This window comes from Sarcophilus harrisii, chromosome 3 (genome assembly GCF_902635505.1).
Source record: "Sarcophilus harrisii chromosome 3, mSarHar1.11, whole genome shotgun sequence".
Taxonomy (NCBI): domain Eukaryota; kingdom Metazoa; phylum Chordata; class Mammalia; order Dasyuromorphia; family Dasyuridae; genus Sarcophilus; species Sarcophilus harrisii.
In genome coordinates, this window is record NC_045428.1 from 467,519,914 (window position 1) to 467,538,874 (window position 18,961).

An 18,961-nucleotide genomic window follows, 5' to 3' on the forward strand; every position below is an offset into this window, starting at 1 on the left:
GTTCAAATCTGGCCTCAGACACCAGCTGTGGGACCCTGGGCAAGTCACTTACCCTGGTTAGAGGTGTGTTTCCTCATCTATAAAATGAATTGGAATAGGAAATGGGAAACCACTTCAGTATCTTTGCCAAGAAAACCCCAAAGGGGGAGCAATGTTAAAAGTCTGTTGAAAGGTTTCTATCCCTTGATGACTAAATCTTTTCTCCTTAAAATTGATGTGTTTTAAATCAACACATAACTGAAAAATTGCAGGGACAACCCCTTCATGATGGGGTCTGATTCCATGGCCTTGGGAAAAATCTTTCTATGTTTGGCGTCTCAATTTCCTTATCTATAAAATAGAGAGTATTGATAAGGTGTGGTTCATTATGAATAGGCTATAATTACTGCTCTTCTCTCCAGGGAGAGTACCATTTGGAGCATAGAGTATTAGTTGCATTGTCTAATCCAGAGCTGTCAAACTCAGAGGAACCAGACTAAAATGTTTTTGAAAAATGTTTAATAAAATCTATAAATACAGTATAGCATAGAAAATGTTAATTTTTTTAGGTCAAAATGCAGCCTGTAGGGATCTGTTTTATTTGAGCTTGACAGCATTGAAATTCTGGTCCATCTCCTTCATTACAGAAGAGCAAACTGTGTACCCAAAACTCTGGCCTTGGTGGCAGGAAAACCTGAGTTCAAATCCATTCTCAGATACACTATAGCCCTTTGACCATGGTCCACTTACTTAAACTCCATTTGCCTTAGCTTTGTCAATATAAAATGGACCAGGGTTTTTGGGAGGATCAAATCAGATCATGTTTGTAAAAGCATTAAGCATGTTGCTTTCTGATCTGTAAATTGGGGATAGTAATAATTGCTTTAGGATTATTGTGAGGAAAATGTCTAGGAAATCTTTTAAGTATTGTTGAAAATTCATGTCATTATTTCCTACCTCTCAGTCCTCCTGTGAGGATCAAATGAGAAATATTGTAAGATTTTTACCCAGTGCTTGGCATAGTAGGTGTTCTACAAATGCCAACTGCTCTTATGAGGATGATTATAAAAGTGAAGTGATTTGTTTATTTGTTTTTTTATGTCTGGGCTTGTGATTTCATTGGTTTAGGGAACTCATGGTATAGCAGTTTCTGTTGATGCAGATTGGTGACATCAATAACTTACGGTTTTTGGAGAGTTTCCCCTGGGACACTGAGGCAATAGGGTAGAATGGGTGGAATATTAGTCTTGAATTTCAAATCCTGCTTTGGATACTTACTAGCAGTATGATCCTGGGAAAGTCACTTAACCACTCTTCTGACCTCATTTCCTCATATGGAAATTAAAAAGTTTGAACTAGATGTCCTCTAAGGTCTTATCCAACTCTATATAAATCCATGATCTTTAGTGACTTGCCTGAAATCATACAGCTGGAATGTGTCAAAGACATTACTGAAATCCAGAGCTTCTTTATACTTGGGCCAGTCCTCTATGTACAGTTAATAATGGAAAGGTCCAGGACTTGGACTCAGATCTCCTTACTCTAAATCCAGGCACCTTCGCCAGTACCACACTGATTATTTTGCACTCAGTCCTCAAGCTATCAAAAATCTTGAGGCTGAATTTCCTTTGTATTTATTTATTTTTTAACTTTAATGTTTAGAAGAGCTGCAGATGCTGACTATAAAGTAGTTTTGCATTTACATTTCTGCATCAGGATATGTTATACAAGAGAAAATGAGTTCATTGTGTAAGAGTCTTTATATAAAAAAATGCCACTGATTATTCTCAACATTAGGTTCAATCACTAACCCCAAATGAACTTACTGGATTGTTTCTGATTATTAAAAGGCTTTTTTTTTTTTTAATTGAAATTGCTGCTTATTTTCTTAATTAGAGTTATTATTAGTATAACAGTGTCTAGATATCTCACAAATTTTAATTTATAACTTCTCTATGAATAGTATCAAATAAATTACATAAAGAATACATATAGTAAGCAGAACCTTTGGAAGACAATTTTTTTTAACTGTTTTGTTTTTCAGAGAAGAAAGTAAAATTCAGATTTTGGGCATTAATGAGAAATGAGACAGTATATGCAATGCCAGAGAAATTGAGGCAAGGTAGAGATTAGAGAGTTTTTAATATTTTATTTGAGAGGGAGAAATTGTGCTGGGGATGAAACAGGATCCATGTTGCTGAATAAGCAATAAGAGGTGAATAAGTCTCAAAGTATCCAGCAATGTGTGAAGAATTCCAGGGATTCTTTATAGGGCTCCAGCAATCAGGAGAGACAAAGGCGGGACAGGGGAGGGGGAAGAGGTAAAGCACTCCTGAGCTGACCATAAATTTGGTTCTGACAGGTTGGGTGTGAGGACCATAAATTCTTTTTTTTATTATTATTATAGCTTTTTATTTAGAAGTTATATGCATGGGTAACTTTATAGCATTGATAATTGCCAAACCTTTTGTTCCCGTTTTTCCCCTTCTTCCCCCCACCCCCTCCCCCAGATGGCAGGTTGACCTATACATGTTAAATATGTTAAAGTATAAATTAAATACAATATATGTATACATGTCCAAACAGTTATTTTGCTGTACAAAAAGAATCAGACTCTGAAATACTGAACAATTAGCCTGTGAATGAAATCAAAAATGCAGGCGGACAAAATAGAGGGACTGGGAATTCTATGTAATGGTTTTTAGTCATCTCCCAGAGTTCTTTCGCTGGGTGTAGCTGGTTCAGTTCATTGCTGCTCCATTGGAACTGATTTGGTTCCTCTCATTGTTGAAGATGCCCACGTCCATCAGAATTGATCATCATATAGTATTGTTGTTGAAGTATATAATGATCTCCTGAGGACCATAAGTCTTGATAACTTAGGAGAACCTAGGAGCCAGGATGTCTGAAATAGAAGATATGTTTATCTCTCTCAAAATAATTTAACTACAGTTTATGGCTCTATGGAATGCGAATGGTCAGGGCTAGTTATCTCTCTCCTGATTTATATCAGTTCTAATGGTCAGGAAGCAGGGTTGCAACAAGGGGAATTGAGGCTGAACAATTCAGGGAAACTGAAGTACAACAATTTAGAGAAACTGAGGTAGTAACAATTCAGGGAAACTGAGGCAGAACAATTAAAGGAAACTGTGGCATAACATATATATAGTGGTGGGGGTGATGGGGTAGAAAATACCTTGGACTAGGAATCAATTAAATTCAACATATATTGAGTACTTACTCAATATACATATATATTTATTGAGAGTATTTACTCTCTCTCTCTCTCTCTACACACACACACACACACACACACACACACACATATGTGATTTGTTGCTGGGAATACAAAGACAAAAATTAAGTAATCCTTGCCCTTAAGGAGTTTATATTTTTTGGGGAAATAACATGTACATGTAGAAACATGTATGAAATATATACAAAAAAAGTGATGGAATTTGAAGGAGAGGTACAGGCATTAGAAAAGGATTTGTATAGGAAGGGGTATTTGAGCTGACTTTGTAGGAAAAAGTTTTTAAGAAAGGATCAAGTTTCTCAAACTTCAAAAAAAACTTAGCTAGAAGGTGTCATCTGAAGTGGGCTATGAAGGAAGCTATACATCCTAAGAGACAGGGATTGAGGGCCTCCCAAGCTTTAGGGGTATAGTATGTACATAATCCTTAAGCAGTCTGAGTCTCCATTTCCTCTTTGTAGGGTGTAACTCCAGCTAAGTGCTGCAGGGCATAGAGCACTGGGTCTGAACTCTGAAAGACCTGAGTTCAATCTCAGATACTTATTAACTTTGTGATTTACGCAAATCCATTTACTGTAAATGGTATCATGATAGCCAAATAAGATAATGTTTGCGCAGGGCTTAGCACAATGCCTAACATGCAGTAGGTTTTAGATAAATGTCTGTTTTCTTCCCCCTTTCTTGTCTTGCTTTGCAATGTTATCAGTCTTCCAGGTTTATTGTGAGAAATAACAAATTATTTTGTTATGTATAGTAGATTATAAGATCAAAGACTTAGAGCCCTAAGAAAACCATTGAATTCAACCCCTCATTTTACACATGAGGAAATTGAGGACTTGGACATTAAAGGATTTAATCTTATTTAGGAGAGGATTATAGATTTAGAATTTAAAAAGGCTCCAGAGGCCATCTTGTTTAACCTTTTCTTTTTATGTATGAAAAAAAAAAACCTAAGGACTAGAGAAGTGACTTGTTTGGCCTCACATAGCTCCCTTAAAAAACAAAACCAAAAAATCCAACTCTCTTCCCCCTCGGTCTACTTCCTTTATTACAATTAATACCTGTTATTATTGGTCAATCAATCCTATGATATCTTCATTAATCATTAAAAATAGTTGGAATAATTGATTGTCTAGTCCACAATAAGTCCAGTTTATATCTAGCTTAGTGTCTAGATAAGGGGGTGGCAAAAGAATTGTAGAGTGTAGTCTCATAGACTCAAAGAATCACAGGATCTAAAAGTTGGAAAGGACTCCAGAGGCCATCTTATCTGATGTACACCTGAATAAGAACCCCTTCTATGATATTTCTAACTAGTGGTCATTGGACCTTTCCTGGAGGACCTTCAGGGAAAGGAACACTCTTATTACCCAAAGCAATAATTCTGCTTTTGGATAACTCTAAATATCAGGAAGTTTCCCCTCATATTCTGCCTCTTGGCCACAACAATCCATTTGCCTCTTTGACTTTCTGAGAATAAATTTAATCCCTTTTCCCCATAAAAAAAATACTTTAAGGTATTGATCATGTTTTCTTCAAATTCTTTCTTTCTCTAAATTCTTCAGCTGGTGCCATGTTTTCTAGTCCTCTCACCATCTTGGTTGTTTCCTTCTCTGTTCCAGATTGTCTTAGGTTTTACCTGAAATGTGGTGCCCAAAGGGTTCCAGGTGGTTTGATCAGAGCCGAGTACAATGGAAACCTTACTTACCTTCCTTTATGAGAATGGAATAGTACTAGCTTTTTTTGATGGTCATCATACTGCTAACTTATCTTGAACTTGCAGTCCACTAAAACCTTCAGCTCTTTCTCACAAGAAATGATGTCCAGAGATATCTTCCCCATCCTGGGATTAAGAAGTTGATTTTTCAAAGTCGTATGGAACTTTAAATAATTCCATATTAAAATCTACTTTATTATATTTCATCCACAAGTCTAGGTTGATGAGAGCTTTTTATATGTAGACTCTTTTATCTGATAGGTTATTTGTCCCATTCAATTTTGTATCACCTGCTGATATTTGAAAGGCCTATATTGCTTTCCATGTCTTCATATCATTAATTAAAAGTGTTGATTGAGCACCACAGGGCCAAAATGGATACTTGGAATACTTCACTAAAGAGCATCATCTAAGTTGATCAAATCATTAGTGACTTAGCTTTGGGTTCATTTATTCAACTAATACCAATACACTCAACTGTGTTATCATCTAGTAAAATGATACCCAACTGACATAGAAATGGATGCCCACAGGCCACATATTGACTCAGAAAACCATAAATTAATGTAATCTATATTATATTTTCATTTATTTTGTTAAAATTTTTTTCAATTACATTTCAATCTGTTTCCAAGTGCACAAGCAATCAAGCTGAGTTTGATACCTCTGATAGTACTTTATATAGTACTTTAAAACAATCCTTGGAGGAGGGTGCTGTTATTATCCCCATTTTATAGATGAAAAAATTAAGTTTGAGTGAGAAGTGACTTGCCCAGAAACATAGCTAAGAAGGATCTGAGACTATATATAAATTCAAGTCTCCGAGACTATATATAAATTCAAGTCTCCCTAACTTCATGGTCAGTGTTTTATCCACTGCACAATCTTTATCTCTAGTATTCAAGTTCTTAACTCTCCATTTTGTCCATAAGGATTGCACGAAAGATTGTCATATGCTTTGTTGACTTTTAGTTTTACTGAGTCTACAGAATTCTCTTGTATAGCCATCTAGTGAGATTAAGGGTCCTTCTACAAAGAGTTAATGAAATTCAAGATGTCATTGTTGAGGAGTATGTGATAGAGTACACTTGGGCGTTTGAGTGCATATGGTTAGAGTAAATGAGGAGAATGAAGAATGACAAGATGAGTGTCTTATACTCTATAATTCTAAACTTTCCTTTTTTGATCTTGTATTTTATAGCAATATGATATCAGTTTAACTGACCTAAACCAGCCAATGCTTGTTAGTCAGTTGAAAAATAAGCAAATAGATAGTGGTGAAGTACGGATTGCTCATCTGGTTCCTGAGCTCTGCTTTCTCACAGGTAAATTTTTTTTTAAAAGACAATTTGTATTTTTTTTTCATTTATCAGTATTTTTCATTCTGTATTAATTCATTCAAGTTATCCTAGTTTCTCTGATGTTATTTCTTATAGTACAGTAATATTCTATTACATTCATATATTATAACATTTTTAGCCATTCCTCAATTGTTAGTCATCACCCTCAGTTTCCAACTCTTTGCAACCACAAAAAGAGAGACTATAAATGCACCTTTTTCTTGAGTTTCTTTTGGGGTACAGCCTGGGTCAAGGGGAAAACAGAGGTTAATAGATTTGGAGTTTTTTTGGTAGTTTCAAATTATTTTTTAGAATGGCTGAACCAGTAAACTGTTCCACCAGTAATGTGCGCATTTTTTAATTTCTTGTTTGTTAATTATGAATTCAACTTTTTTTACTTTTGTTTTTGATTATAAATTTAAATTTTTCATTTTTAATATCAGTACTTTGCTTTTTATTCATTTAAAATGGCAAATTAACTAATGGCTTATATATTTTATTGATCAAAAAACCTCTCAATAATCTAGCTCCTAGATTTGTTTATTGAACTTTTCATTTCTGCTTTTTTTAATATTTCCTTTGATTTTCAGGATTTCTATTTTGGTATTTAATTTTGAGTTTTAATTTGTTGGATTTTTTTGAGAGTTTTTATTTTTAGTTACATGCCCAATTCATTGATCTAGTCTTTTTCTATTGTTGATGAAAATGTTTACGAATAGGAAATTTCCATAATCATTGCTTTGGCTGCACTCTCCATATTTTGGTAGGTTGTCTTATTGTTATATTTAGTGAAATTGATTGTTTCTATGATTTGTTCTCTGATCAACTCATTCTTTAAGATTAGGTTATTTAGTTTACAATTAATTTTTAGTTTTTGCTTCAAAGATCTTTTCTTGAATAACTTATGTACATAAAAGTTTCATTTAATTTAATTCTGCTTTTCTGAATTTGTGAAGTTTATATGTCATAATAAGTTAGTTTTTTGAAGGTGCCATGCACACATGAGAAATATGTATACTCTTTTATTTCTATTCAAAATTCTTCAGAAAGCTGTTAGAAATAACTTTTCTAAAATTCTGTTCAGACATCATTTTTGAATAACTTTATGTAGATCTAAGAGGGATAAATTGAAGTCCCTTACAATTACAAATTTGCTGTATATTTCTCCTGTAACTAATTTAATGTTTCCTTTAATGATTTAAGTGCCATGCCAGTTAGTGGCATAATTAGTATTTGTTTAGTATTGATATCAGTTGATGATCATTTATTTCAGTAAAATATGTTTTTACAGTTTATCTTTTAATTAGGACTCCTTTTGTTGTTGTTCTTTGTTGTTGTTTTTGAGATCATGGTTGTTAAGCCTGCTTTTTTTTTTAACCTTAGCTGAAGTATAAAAGATTCTACTTCAGCCTCTTATTTTGATTCTGAGTATTTTCTTCTGTTTCATTGCTGCTTTTTTTTTTTTTTTAAACCAATCTATAAATATTTTATTAAGCTTCACCTCTGTGCCATGGCACTGGGCATACATGGACAAAATGAAAACATCTCTGCCCTCAAGGAGTTTATATTTTATAGAGAAACATGTAGTCATGACTAAGAACATATACAATCAATTCAGAGTAAATTTTTCAAGAGGGAGAAGTTGATAAGAATGGGAGAAGTTGCTTGTCTTGAAAGGTGTCCTGTAGAAGGTGACTTTTTAAAAAATAGTAACTTTTTCTTTTCTTTTTAAAAATTATTATTATTCTAGCTTTTTATTGACAAAACATATGTGTGGGTAATTTTTCAACATTGACTCTTGCAAAAACTTCTATTCCAACTTTTCCCCTCCTTCCCTCTATCTCCTCCCTTAGATGGCAGGCAGTCCCAGACATGTTAAACATGTTAAAGTATATATAATTTTTTATTTTCAAAACATATGCAAAGATAGTTTTTCAATATTCACCCTTGCAAAACCTTGTGGTTCAAATTTTTCTTCCTCTCACCCTTTCCCTTAGACACAAGTAATCCAGTATAGGTTGAACATGTGCAATTCTATACATATTTCCACATTTATTGTGCTGTACAAGAAAAATGAGATCAAAAAGGGAAAAAATTGAGAAAGAAAATAAAAAAACAAGCAGACAACAAAAAGGTAAAAATGTTATGTTGTGATCTACATTCAATTCCCATAGTCCTCTCTCTGGGTGTATATAACTCTTTTCACCCCAGGTCTATTACAATTGGTTTGAATCACCTCATTGTTGAAAAGATCCACATACATCAAACTAGATCCCAATCTTCTTGTTGCTGTGTACAGTGTTCTTTTGTTTCTGCTCATTTCACTCAGCATCAGTTCATTTAGGTCTCTCCAGGCCTCTCTGAAATCATGCTGCTGATTGTTTCTTATAAAACAATAATATTCAAAAGCATTCATATACCATAATTTATTCAGCCATTCTCCACCTGATGGACATCCACTCGGTTTCCAGTTTCCTTTCTGTAATGTTCTGGTTTGCTTTCTGGAGGTCTGAAGACCAGCCTTCATTTTAGCAGAATAATTACCACAAGAATAGCCAGGGATAAAGTTCAAATTCTTTGTTGTCTCCTTCACAGTCTGTCTCCTTGCCTGGGGCCCGGCCTAGCTTTCTGGAGGTCTTCAGACAGGCTTTGGTCTCAGTGGGGGAAGCAGGAGGACAAGCCAGCCACCATGAGGCTGATGAAGATGTGTAATGTTTCTTTGAGTTAGAGAGCTTGAGCTCCAGCCTCCAGTCCTCTGTCTTCTCCAAGTCTATCTCTAAGTCTGTCTCTATGTCTGACTCTGACCTCTTAAATACTCTATTACAATTAAATCCATTCATCATACTGAGCATAAACTAATCATTATATCACTAAGGAACCATTATTTGTTGTAAGATTAATCCAGTCATACTGAACTGGAGAACTATTAATCACCATGCTAAACTGGCTAACCATTGTCTTATCAATTCCACTGAGTTAACACCTTGTTGTAAGAATCCTTGTTTCAAGTACATTTCTCCAGAATTCTGGCTCTCCACACCTGCCACTACAAAAAGGGCTGCCACAAACATTTCTGCACATGTGGGTCTCTTTCCCTCCTTTAAGATCTCTTGGGGATACAAGCCCAGTAGAAACACTGCTGAGTCAAAGTATATGCACAGTTTCATAACTCTTTGGGCATAGTTCCAAATTGCTCTCCAGAATAGCTGGATCCATTCAAATGTGTTTCTTTTAAACAATATATCGCTGGATTCTAATTTTTCATTCAGTCTATTCTCTTCTTCCTTTTTATGGGTGAATTCATTCCATTTATAGTCATATTTTATGATTATTAATTGTATAATTCCCTCCATTCTATTATAACTTTCATTCTCTTTTTCCCCCTGCCACCTTTTTAAGAATTTGCTTTGTTTAAGATTAGTCCTTCCCTTTATTACCCCCTTTCCCATGGATCCTTTACCTCTTGTTTTCCTATTGAGTGTATTCTGCTTGGTGTGTGTATTTTTCTCTCTGTTGATCAGTATAGAAGAGAGTGAGATTAAAATCTCATCTGCCCCACTTACCCCATCTCCTTTTTGTATAAACTTTTTCTTGAACATACCAATTATGTTACATAATTTTTTACATTCTTCCAGTCCATATCCCCACCGTGGTGTGTTCTTCCCTTCTTTTTTCATTCTTCTTTTTAGATCATCAAAACAGCAGAACTATTTGGATTTCTTCTATGATCCCTGATGATAGAGGTCTGAGAAGATAGACGTATCATCTAACCCTTTTAGAATATAAATTGTTTATCCTTGTTTAGTCTTTTTTGACTGTTTGCTCATGTTTTCCTTTTTATGCTTCCGTTGACTTCTGTGTTTGTATTTCAAAGTTTCTTTGCGGTTCTGGTATTTTCATCAAGAATGCTTGGAGGTATTTTAATTAAAATCCATTTTTTTCTTTATAGAATTACACTCAATTTTGTTGGGTAAGTTATTATTAGCTATGTCTAAATATTTTGGAATATCATATTTTAAGCTCTTCTCACTTTTATGAGGTGATTGTTAAATTATATGTGAGCCTAATTAGATCTTTAGTACTGAATTCTCACTTTCTGATTGCTTAACATCTTTTATTTATTTATTTTTGTCCCAGAAACTAGATTTTGAAAAGATACCGAGAGTTTTCATTTTGGGAATCTTTTTAAAGGATGATCTGTGGATTCTCTCAGTTTCTACTTTTTTCCTCTGGTTTTAAGAGATCTGAGTAGTTTCCTTTAAGATTTCTTAGAATATTATGTTTAGCATTTTTTTCTTTTGGTCATGAATTTCAGGTAGTCTAATGATTTTTAAGTTTTCTCTTCTACATATGGTTTATTTTTTTTCCTATGAGATTCCTTACATTTTATTCTATTTTTAATGAGGTTTTGACTTTGGTTCAATATTGCATATCTCATAAGGTTATTACCTTCATTTTGGTCAGTTCTAATTTTCATGGAGCTTTTTTCTTGGGTAAGATTGTGTATCACTTATTCTAAGATATTAATTCTCTTTCCAATATCTTCCTCCACATTTCTCAATTTTATCCTCTATCTCTCTCATTTAATTTTCAGAATCATTTTTTTTTAGCTCTTTAAAATTCTTGCTTCATATCTTAAAAGAATTCTGGTTGGACTTGTGTCCAAGTTATGTTTTTCTTTGAGACTTTGATTGTAGATGTTGATATCTCTCTTTTTTGGGGGTGGGGTGGGATTTGTGTCTTGATCATTTCTGTCTTCATAATAGCTCTTTATGGTGGAATTCTTTTTTGTTTGCTCATTCCTCTAGTTTACTAGTATATTATTTATAGTTTATCTGAGATTTATTTTAGGGCCAATCTCTGTACATTTCTGGGGGGGAATATCTGAACTGAGACACTGTTCTTTATATCCTTCTGCTTTGTTTTAGGGTATTATCTTATTCTAGGATTTCAGGTACAACTCAGTCTGAAGACTTACAAGTTTTTATTGTTCCTAAAATGTTGTGTCAAGGTTAAAGTTTGTATACTGAAATCCTGGCCTGAACTCTGTAAATTCATGATCCAGGTTTGGGTTTAAGCTTATGTGCCTATAGATATGTCTCTAGTTGGAAGTTCTGATTAGATGCTGTTGGACCAAGCCACCATCAATAAGTTGAAAAGCTTTTTAGGTTTAGAATGACAGAACTGCAGACTCCCCTTTAGTCTGGGATAATTCTCTTGATTATTTATTTTCAGCTTTCTTTCCAGGCTGGAGGCTAGAACTGAGTCCATGCTCTGTTCTTACTGATTGCTTTTGAACTTGTTCCTGATTTAGTATAAAACCTAGGTTCTGTGATTATTACTTGCCTATCACTTCTGGTTATGGATTCCTTTCTAAGTCTGCCCTTGATCTGCTATATGGAAGTGAGTAGAGTGCTACAAGGTTTATCATTTTGCATCAATTCTTGCATTCTGCACCATCTCAGAGTTCCCTGGGACCTCTTGTCATCCTTGGGAAATACCCTTGACTTTCTTTCAGGTCATATATATTGAAATACTCTGTTTGGAACACCCTTAGCCAAATTCTGATCCCCAGTGTTCAAAGACTTCTCTGAGTCTGTTTCCCTATTTTGACTTGAACAGAAAAATGACTTGTGATTTTTTTTCCCCTAGAATTTTATAAGCAGGACTTAATCCAGTATATTTTATGAATTTTTGTGAGATTTAAGGGTTTTGTTATAGGTACTGGGATACATTTTTTCCTGTTACTTGGTCAACCCAATATCCTCTTGGTGAATTCACTATTCTATTTTTGAATAATACTAATAATAAATGTTTTATATTGAACCAAAAATCTTCATCTTGTGACTTTTCATCCAGTGGTCCTTGTTCTGCTCTCTGGAATTGAGATTATAAACAAGTCTAATCTCCTTTCCATTATTCAGTTCTTCAAATATTTCCACAATATAGCCTTAATAAATATTTGTTGAATGAATTTGCATCAGATTTTGAAAGTTTGAAGAACTTACAATTATGCAATTGTGTATTAAATTCTTGTAGAGTTATCTCATTTGTTAAGCCAACCTTATATTCCAATAAATTGCAAAAATTGTGACTGAGGTGAGGGTTTGGAGTAGTAAAGTTTGTGGTAATTTCTTTCCTTTTTGTGTTCTTTCAAATATAATAGGTTTGAGCAAAAGAGTGACTTCAGATTTCCGCTTGATGAAGGACTTGGCTACAGAAACTCATCTAAACCCTACTCGCAGGCAACAGAGACTGTCTAGACTTGCTGATAACATTCAGAGGTAATTTGTTGTGATACAAAACCTTGGTTGGTATATATTGTTTTCTTTCTCTTCTTCAATCCAGATTCTAAATCTCACATTCTGCAGAAGGGTTGGGTACACTCTTGTACACTTCCTGTTTAACCCTTGCTGTAGAAAAATAGAGAGGTCTCATTCTTGTAGGACTTGGGTACTTGTAAGCATGGACATAAATGCCTGAGCCAAAGTATTGTATGTGGTGATGATGAAATGATTGAAGAGAACAAAGGTTCAATCTTCTGAACATATTGTTTTAATAAGCAATGCACGGCAGTTGCCCCACATAGTGGGACCAGGCCCTTTCCTCAGTTTAGGTCCAGACACAGAATATAGGGAGGAGATCGACTTTTATACTTTAAAAACAATTAATAAAACAAGATCAATTAATGAAAAGGAAACAGTACATTAGATAATCTGATTTTTAATTGGGGGGAAAGATTAGGGACTTTCCAAGTTGGGAGGGGAAGAGTGAATAGGTCCTACTCCCCAAGTATATACATGGAAACAATGATCAGAATGGGGCTAGCTTTCAGAGAAAATTCTGTGCATCAGTCTTTGGATCTGACTGGGTTTCTGATCAGCGTAAATTAGGTTCTTAGTCAAGAGTTAGTTTCCCAGCCATGCAGGATTAGCTTCAGACAGTGCAATAAGATTTTTTTCAAATTCCCACAGTTGATTAAAGTTTTCTTACAACTCAGAATTGGGACTAGATTCATAAATGAATAGAAATTCACCTAGCTCCAGAATCGAGTCACAAGATGGAGTCAGTTCCCACAATTAGCTCCTCATTGTCCTAATCCCCTTGATTTTCTTACTGCTGAATCGTTAGTGATAGTTGGTTATGAGCTAAATCCAAATTAGCAACTCACCATTGATCCTTCACCTGGGCTTCCAGTCTTCCCTTAAAATGTAAAAACCTTTAGCTTAGAAGGAGAGTGACTTTTGTTCCTCTGAATCAACCCCCAAAGCTCTGAAAAGCCTCCATGGCCTCTCTCCCTGGGATGGTTTTTCCTCCTGAGTTCACATCCTGCCTGTGGTACTTACTCCATCTGTGCACTTGGCAGAGCATTTAACCTTCCTGGGACTTAGCCTCCTCCTCTGTAACACTAGGGGAGCGGTCTTTGCGATGTCTGAGTTCCCTTCTGCTCAGCTGTGATCCTGTGAACTTCCTGCCTACAGGGCACATGTGCTTGGCTTCTTGTCCATCTATCTCCGTGACCATTTCATCAACTCTCCCAGAGATTTCTGTGTACATTTGCCTTCCCAAAGAAAAACCCTCACGGGATCCAGCTTTATTGTATTCAGTTACTTTCTGATTATAAATATTTACTAGATTTCACTCCAAATCAGCAAGATCAGATAAACCCACCAAAACTTGCCTCTGTCCACTGGAGTGAACTAGGTCCTATTGCATATAAGTACAATAGTACCTACTATAGAAATATACAATCTACTGTATTATAATAATAATAGTACAGCATTTATATAGGGTTTTAAAGTTTTCCAGGTGTTTTACTAATATTATCACACATTATCTTTACCACAGTTATGGGAAGGAGGGTGCTTTTCTTATGTTCATTTTATAAATAAGGAAACTGACAGAGACAGGCTCAGTGATCTGCCAGTATTACAGAGCATATATTTAAAGCCAGATTTGGACTTGGATATTCCTGATTTTAGGATCTGTGCTCTGTCTATTGTGTGACATAGCTGCCTATGTTTGGAGTTTTGTTTATTTGCTGTACTCTCAGTAGAACAGTTTTAATTGGTGTAGTGGGTATAAAAGGGAATAATGAAATCAATTTTTTAAAAAAGCAGCAGTCTGAGAAATCCAATAAAAATAAGGATTTATTGTCAGTTTTTTTGTTTACTGATTTTCTTCCTCTGAAGATGAATGCATTCATAATTTCATGCAAATTCTCTTCTCCACAGAAACACAGAGGCTCGTTTTGAACTAGAGACTTGGGGACTTCAGTTTGGATGTCAGATGTCTCTGACAGGTCGGGTAGTTCCTTCAGAAAAATTACTAATGCAGGACACTACAGTGAGTGTCATTTTATTTTCATTAAAAAAGAGATTTTTTCATGTATATAATGTGAACCATTAGAGTGACTGGTGGATCACATCCCATTTAATTACCCTGCCTTCTTAACTCTATAATCCCAAAGTCTTCCTCTATCTCCCTTCTGTTAGAGCATTTTTTATTCTCTGTTTCCTCATTTCTCCTGATTTTCTTCAGGGTCCTCTCCAAAATCTTACCTACTATAAAGAAGCCTTTCTTGAATCTCTGTAATGCTATGCTTTCTCTATAAGATAGCCCCTGATTTATTTGCATGTTCTCTCCTCCATTAAACTATGAGTTCTTTGAGAGAAGGGGAAATTTTTTTTTTTTTTGCCTTTCTTTGTATCCCCAGTACTTAGCACAGTGACTGGAACGTAGAATTTATTTAAGAAATGCTAATTTACTTGACAGAAACAAGCATTCATTAAACTCCTACTGTATTCCAGGCATTACAATAAGTGACTGTTAATCTCAATTGAGCCCCACAACTATCCTAGGATGTAGATACTATTATTCTCATTTTATACTTGAAGAAACTGAGACAAACAGGTTTAGTGACTTCCTTAGGGACAGGCAGCTAGTAAGAGTCTGAAACCATATTTGAGCTCAAACCTTTCTTTCTCCAGATCCCACACTCTTATCCATTTTGCCATCTATTTGCCTTGAGATGACTATTTAATCCCTCATATGCAGTAGGAAACTATAGATGCCATTGTGTTATAGTGTGGTACTCCAAGATTTGTTGGGGAATGTTATTTCAAGCCATTATTTAAATATAAGCTCATAGAAAGTCCCTAGCCTCCTATCAATTGACTTTGGATTTAGGCCTCATCTGTCAAATGAAAGGGTTGGATTTGCTCTGTCAGGCTTTTATCTATGTGTTTTCCTAAGAAACTGGAGGGATTTTAAAGGAAGCATCTTAAAGGTCATCTCATCCAATGCTTTTATGTTATAGATGAAAAAACTAAGGTCTAGAAAGAGGAAATTATTTGTATAAAATAAAATACATCATTAGTGTTAAAGCTGGAATTAGAAGTGAAACATTATTATTCTTTGTTCATTATAATTAAAGTAGATAACTCTTGATATTATTGGTAACTTATAAGTTCATTCTGTATTTTAAAAATTAAAACAAACAACCCTAAATAATATGATTAGTGTGCTAGAATGTACAAAATGTAGTCAGACAGATTCAAGTCTCATCTTTACCACTTACAAACTAAGGGATTATAGGTAAACTATTTATTTCTGACCTCAGTTTCCTCAGATATTAAATGGAGATAGTCATTCCTATAATTGCCTATAAGGGGCTATTAGTATGAGATACAGCATGGCCTAGTATTTAGAATGCTGGGGTTGGGGTAAGGAAGCACTGGGTTCAAATTGTACTTCTAAGTAGTTGTATGACCCTGGGCAAGTCATTGAAACTCTGGATACTTCAAGGAGCTCCCTAGATCATAGATCTTATGTTGGAAAGGACCTTAAACACTATCTTGGCCAACTCACTCATTTTACAGATGAGAAAACTGAGGTCCAGAGAGGTTTTGATTCTTGTATAAGGTCACAGAGGTGGTAAGTGGGAGTCAGGATTTGAATTCAGCTTCCCTGGAATCCTACTTCATTGTTCTTTCCACTCTACCACATTGCTTCTTTTCATCTTAGAGAATGGCTATGATCTGGGATGGTGGATGGATATCTCACAATGAAAATTTTCCCACGCTCACATAATCCCAGATCCTTGGAGCATTTGCATATTATATATATAGCACTATATTTAATGATAATACATACATTATCCTTTTAAGTTATTTATTTTTAATATTCACCTTAAAAAATTTGAATTCCAAATTTTCTCTTCCTCCAGTCTCAATATTTGAGAAAACAAATAATATGATGATGATTATACATATGAAGTCATGTAAAACATTCCTATTATGACCATGCTATTTAAAAAAAGGGAAGAAAAGTAAAGTAAAAAACAATGCTTTAGTCTGCATTCAGAGTTATCAGTTCTTTCTCTGGTGGCATATAGCATTCTTTTATTTAGTATTAGCATTTTTCAATATCATGGGGCCTTTGGAGTTGACTCAGATCATTGTGTTGATCACAGTAGCTAAGTCTTTCACAGTTGATCGATTGATAATACATTATAAAGATGTAGGTCGCACAGCAGTGATCCCATAGTTTTGATCATTTTTTTTATTTTTAAGCTTCTAAAGAAAAAATGCAGCTTGGCTAATAAAAATTTTACAAATGGTGTACAAAAGTCTGTTCGGTGAGGTCCCTTTTTCATCTGTTTTCCAGTGAGTGGGCTTATGTGGAAGGGCTGTTGGACTAATCTCAGCTTTGTTGGTGTGTTCCAGGAGCATTTTGTGTTGATGGTTTTGCATAGTTTTTGGTTTTATAGCTTTGCTAATCCTTCGGACTTTTGAAAAGAGAGTGAACCCTTATATCTGGATCTCACCTCTGCTCCCTTTTAAGCTACATAATAAAAGAATCCTAACTTTGCCATCTTCTGTACTGTCCTTCATATTGTTGAAGTAACCTGGAAAATGATGTTTAGCATTTTCTGTCTGAGAATATAATCTTGTCTGTATGCCTGAAATAAAAAGGCCAATCCAGAGGAAGACAACCACAAGAATGAAGAGAATGGGATTCTGGAGTAGTTGAAGGAATTGAGGAGGCAGCATAGTGTATTAGAGGGAAATCTGAATTTGATGTCAGAGGAGCTGGGGTCAAATCCTGGTTCTCCTATTGGCTTATTGTAAAATGAAGGAAATAGGGACTTCCAAGGTCTATTTCAATTTCAGTTCCCTGACACTGCCTATTTAGCCTGGAAAAGGCAAGAATTGTGCGGAACGTGATGGCCGCCTTTGAGTACTGGAAAGATTATTATGACAGAAGACTTGTTCTTATTAGGTTTAGAGATCAGAGGCAAGAGATGGTGGACAGAAGCTACAAAGAGGTTTAGATTTGATGTAAGGAAAAACTTATTAATAGCTTGAGTTTTGCAGAAATTAGTTGGGGGTGCCTCAGAAGGTGGAACTTTGTGTGCTAAATCTCTTTGAGTGGAGGCAGAATGACAGCTGGGTGGCATTTTCATGAAAGAGATTCTTGTTCATCAGTGAGTTGGACTAGATGACCTTTGAAGCCCTTTCCAACTCTAATTCCATGAAATTCTGTCATTCCACTAGCCCTGAGTTTCTGTATAAGTAAAACAAAACAAAGGGGTTAGAATAGATAGTCTTCAAAGTCCCTTCCACATCGGCCATGAGTTACATTAGACAACTCTAAGATTGCTTCCAATCCCATAATTCCATGTAGTCACTTTTCCTAGACCTGGGTTTCCCTATTGCTAAAACAAAGATGTTAGAATAAATGGTTTCCAAAATCTCTTCTACATTAGCCATTCTCTGACTTTCTTTGGTGGCCATTATTAGCCTCTACCAAACATTTCTGCTAAGACCAGAACCTCCTTGGCTGACTCTGTGACTTTTATGACTGTCTTCTGAATAGATTAATTCAGTCATTGCGTTTTCTTTTTTTCTCAGTGTCAGCCCATGTGTGCTGCTGATTGGTCACGGGACATGCGCAACTGCAAGCTATTAGAAGCCCGCCCTTTGAATGACTGGATAATTGTGTGTAGCTACAGAAATGAAGATGCAGCCCAGTGCCTCTTGAGCTGCTTGAGAAGAGTGAGCAGCCCCATGGGATTTCACATTGAGAAGCCCAAAATGTGAGACTATTTAGAGAATTAGCAATGGTCTTTTCTTTCTTTTTTTTTTTTTTCTAAAAGGCATAACTTTCACTCTGGTTTAAATGGGAAACAGTGCCCTCTAATGCACGAATAAAAGGCTTTTTTGTTGGAAGATATTATGTAATATAAACAGAGTTCAAGAAGTGAATTTTGCAAAAAGTAGCATTTAGAAAAAGTTTCTCTTATGATATATTCCAGATTTGATATTTCTAGAAAGCTTTGCTTTTACATATTGCTTTTAAAAAGTGTTTGAAACAGTTTATATATTTTCGTAAACTTAGCAAATTAGTTATTTTTCAGACTTAACAGTAGTAAGGTAGTACAGTAGGAGGATCTGAGTCTAAATATAACCTTAGATACTTGACACTAACTGTGTGATCCTAAGCAGGTCATTTAACCCCAATTGCCTCACATACACACACACACACACACACACACACACACACACAGAATTAGAGACTTCTTTGGACTTATCAGACTGAGTTTAAATTTAATTTAAAAAGAAAAGAGAATTTCTGACCCAAATCTTTATCTAATAGAAAGGGTACCAA

General features: G+C 35.1%; 1 protein-coding gene across 3 annotated transcripts in view; it reads left to right on the forward strand.

Annotated features, from left to right (window-relative positions):
• The window catches only part of PIWIL4 (piwi like RNA-mediated gene silencing 4), a 57,798-nt gene that overhangs the window by 16,251 nt on the left and 22,586 nt on the right, over positions 1-18,961 (forward strand). For all 3 annotated transcript variants that reach the window (XM_031961024.1, XM_031961025.1, XM_023499500.2), the window contains exons 10-13: positions 6,151-6,274; positions 12,456-12,573; positions 14,524-14,635; positions 18,205-18,389. In XM_031961024.1, the coding sequence (XP_031816884.1) occupies positions 6,151-6,274; positions 12,456-12,573; positions 14,524-14,635; positions 18,205-18,389 (539 nt within the window). The remainder of the gene's footprint in view (positions 1-6,150; positions 6,275-12,455; positions 12,574-14,523; positions 14,636-18,204; positions 18,390-18,961) is intronic.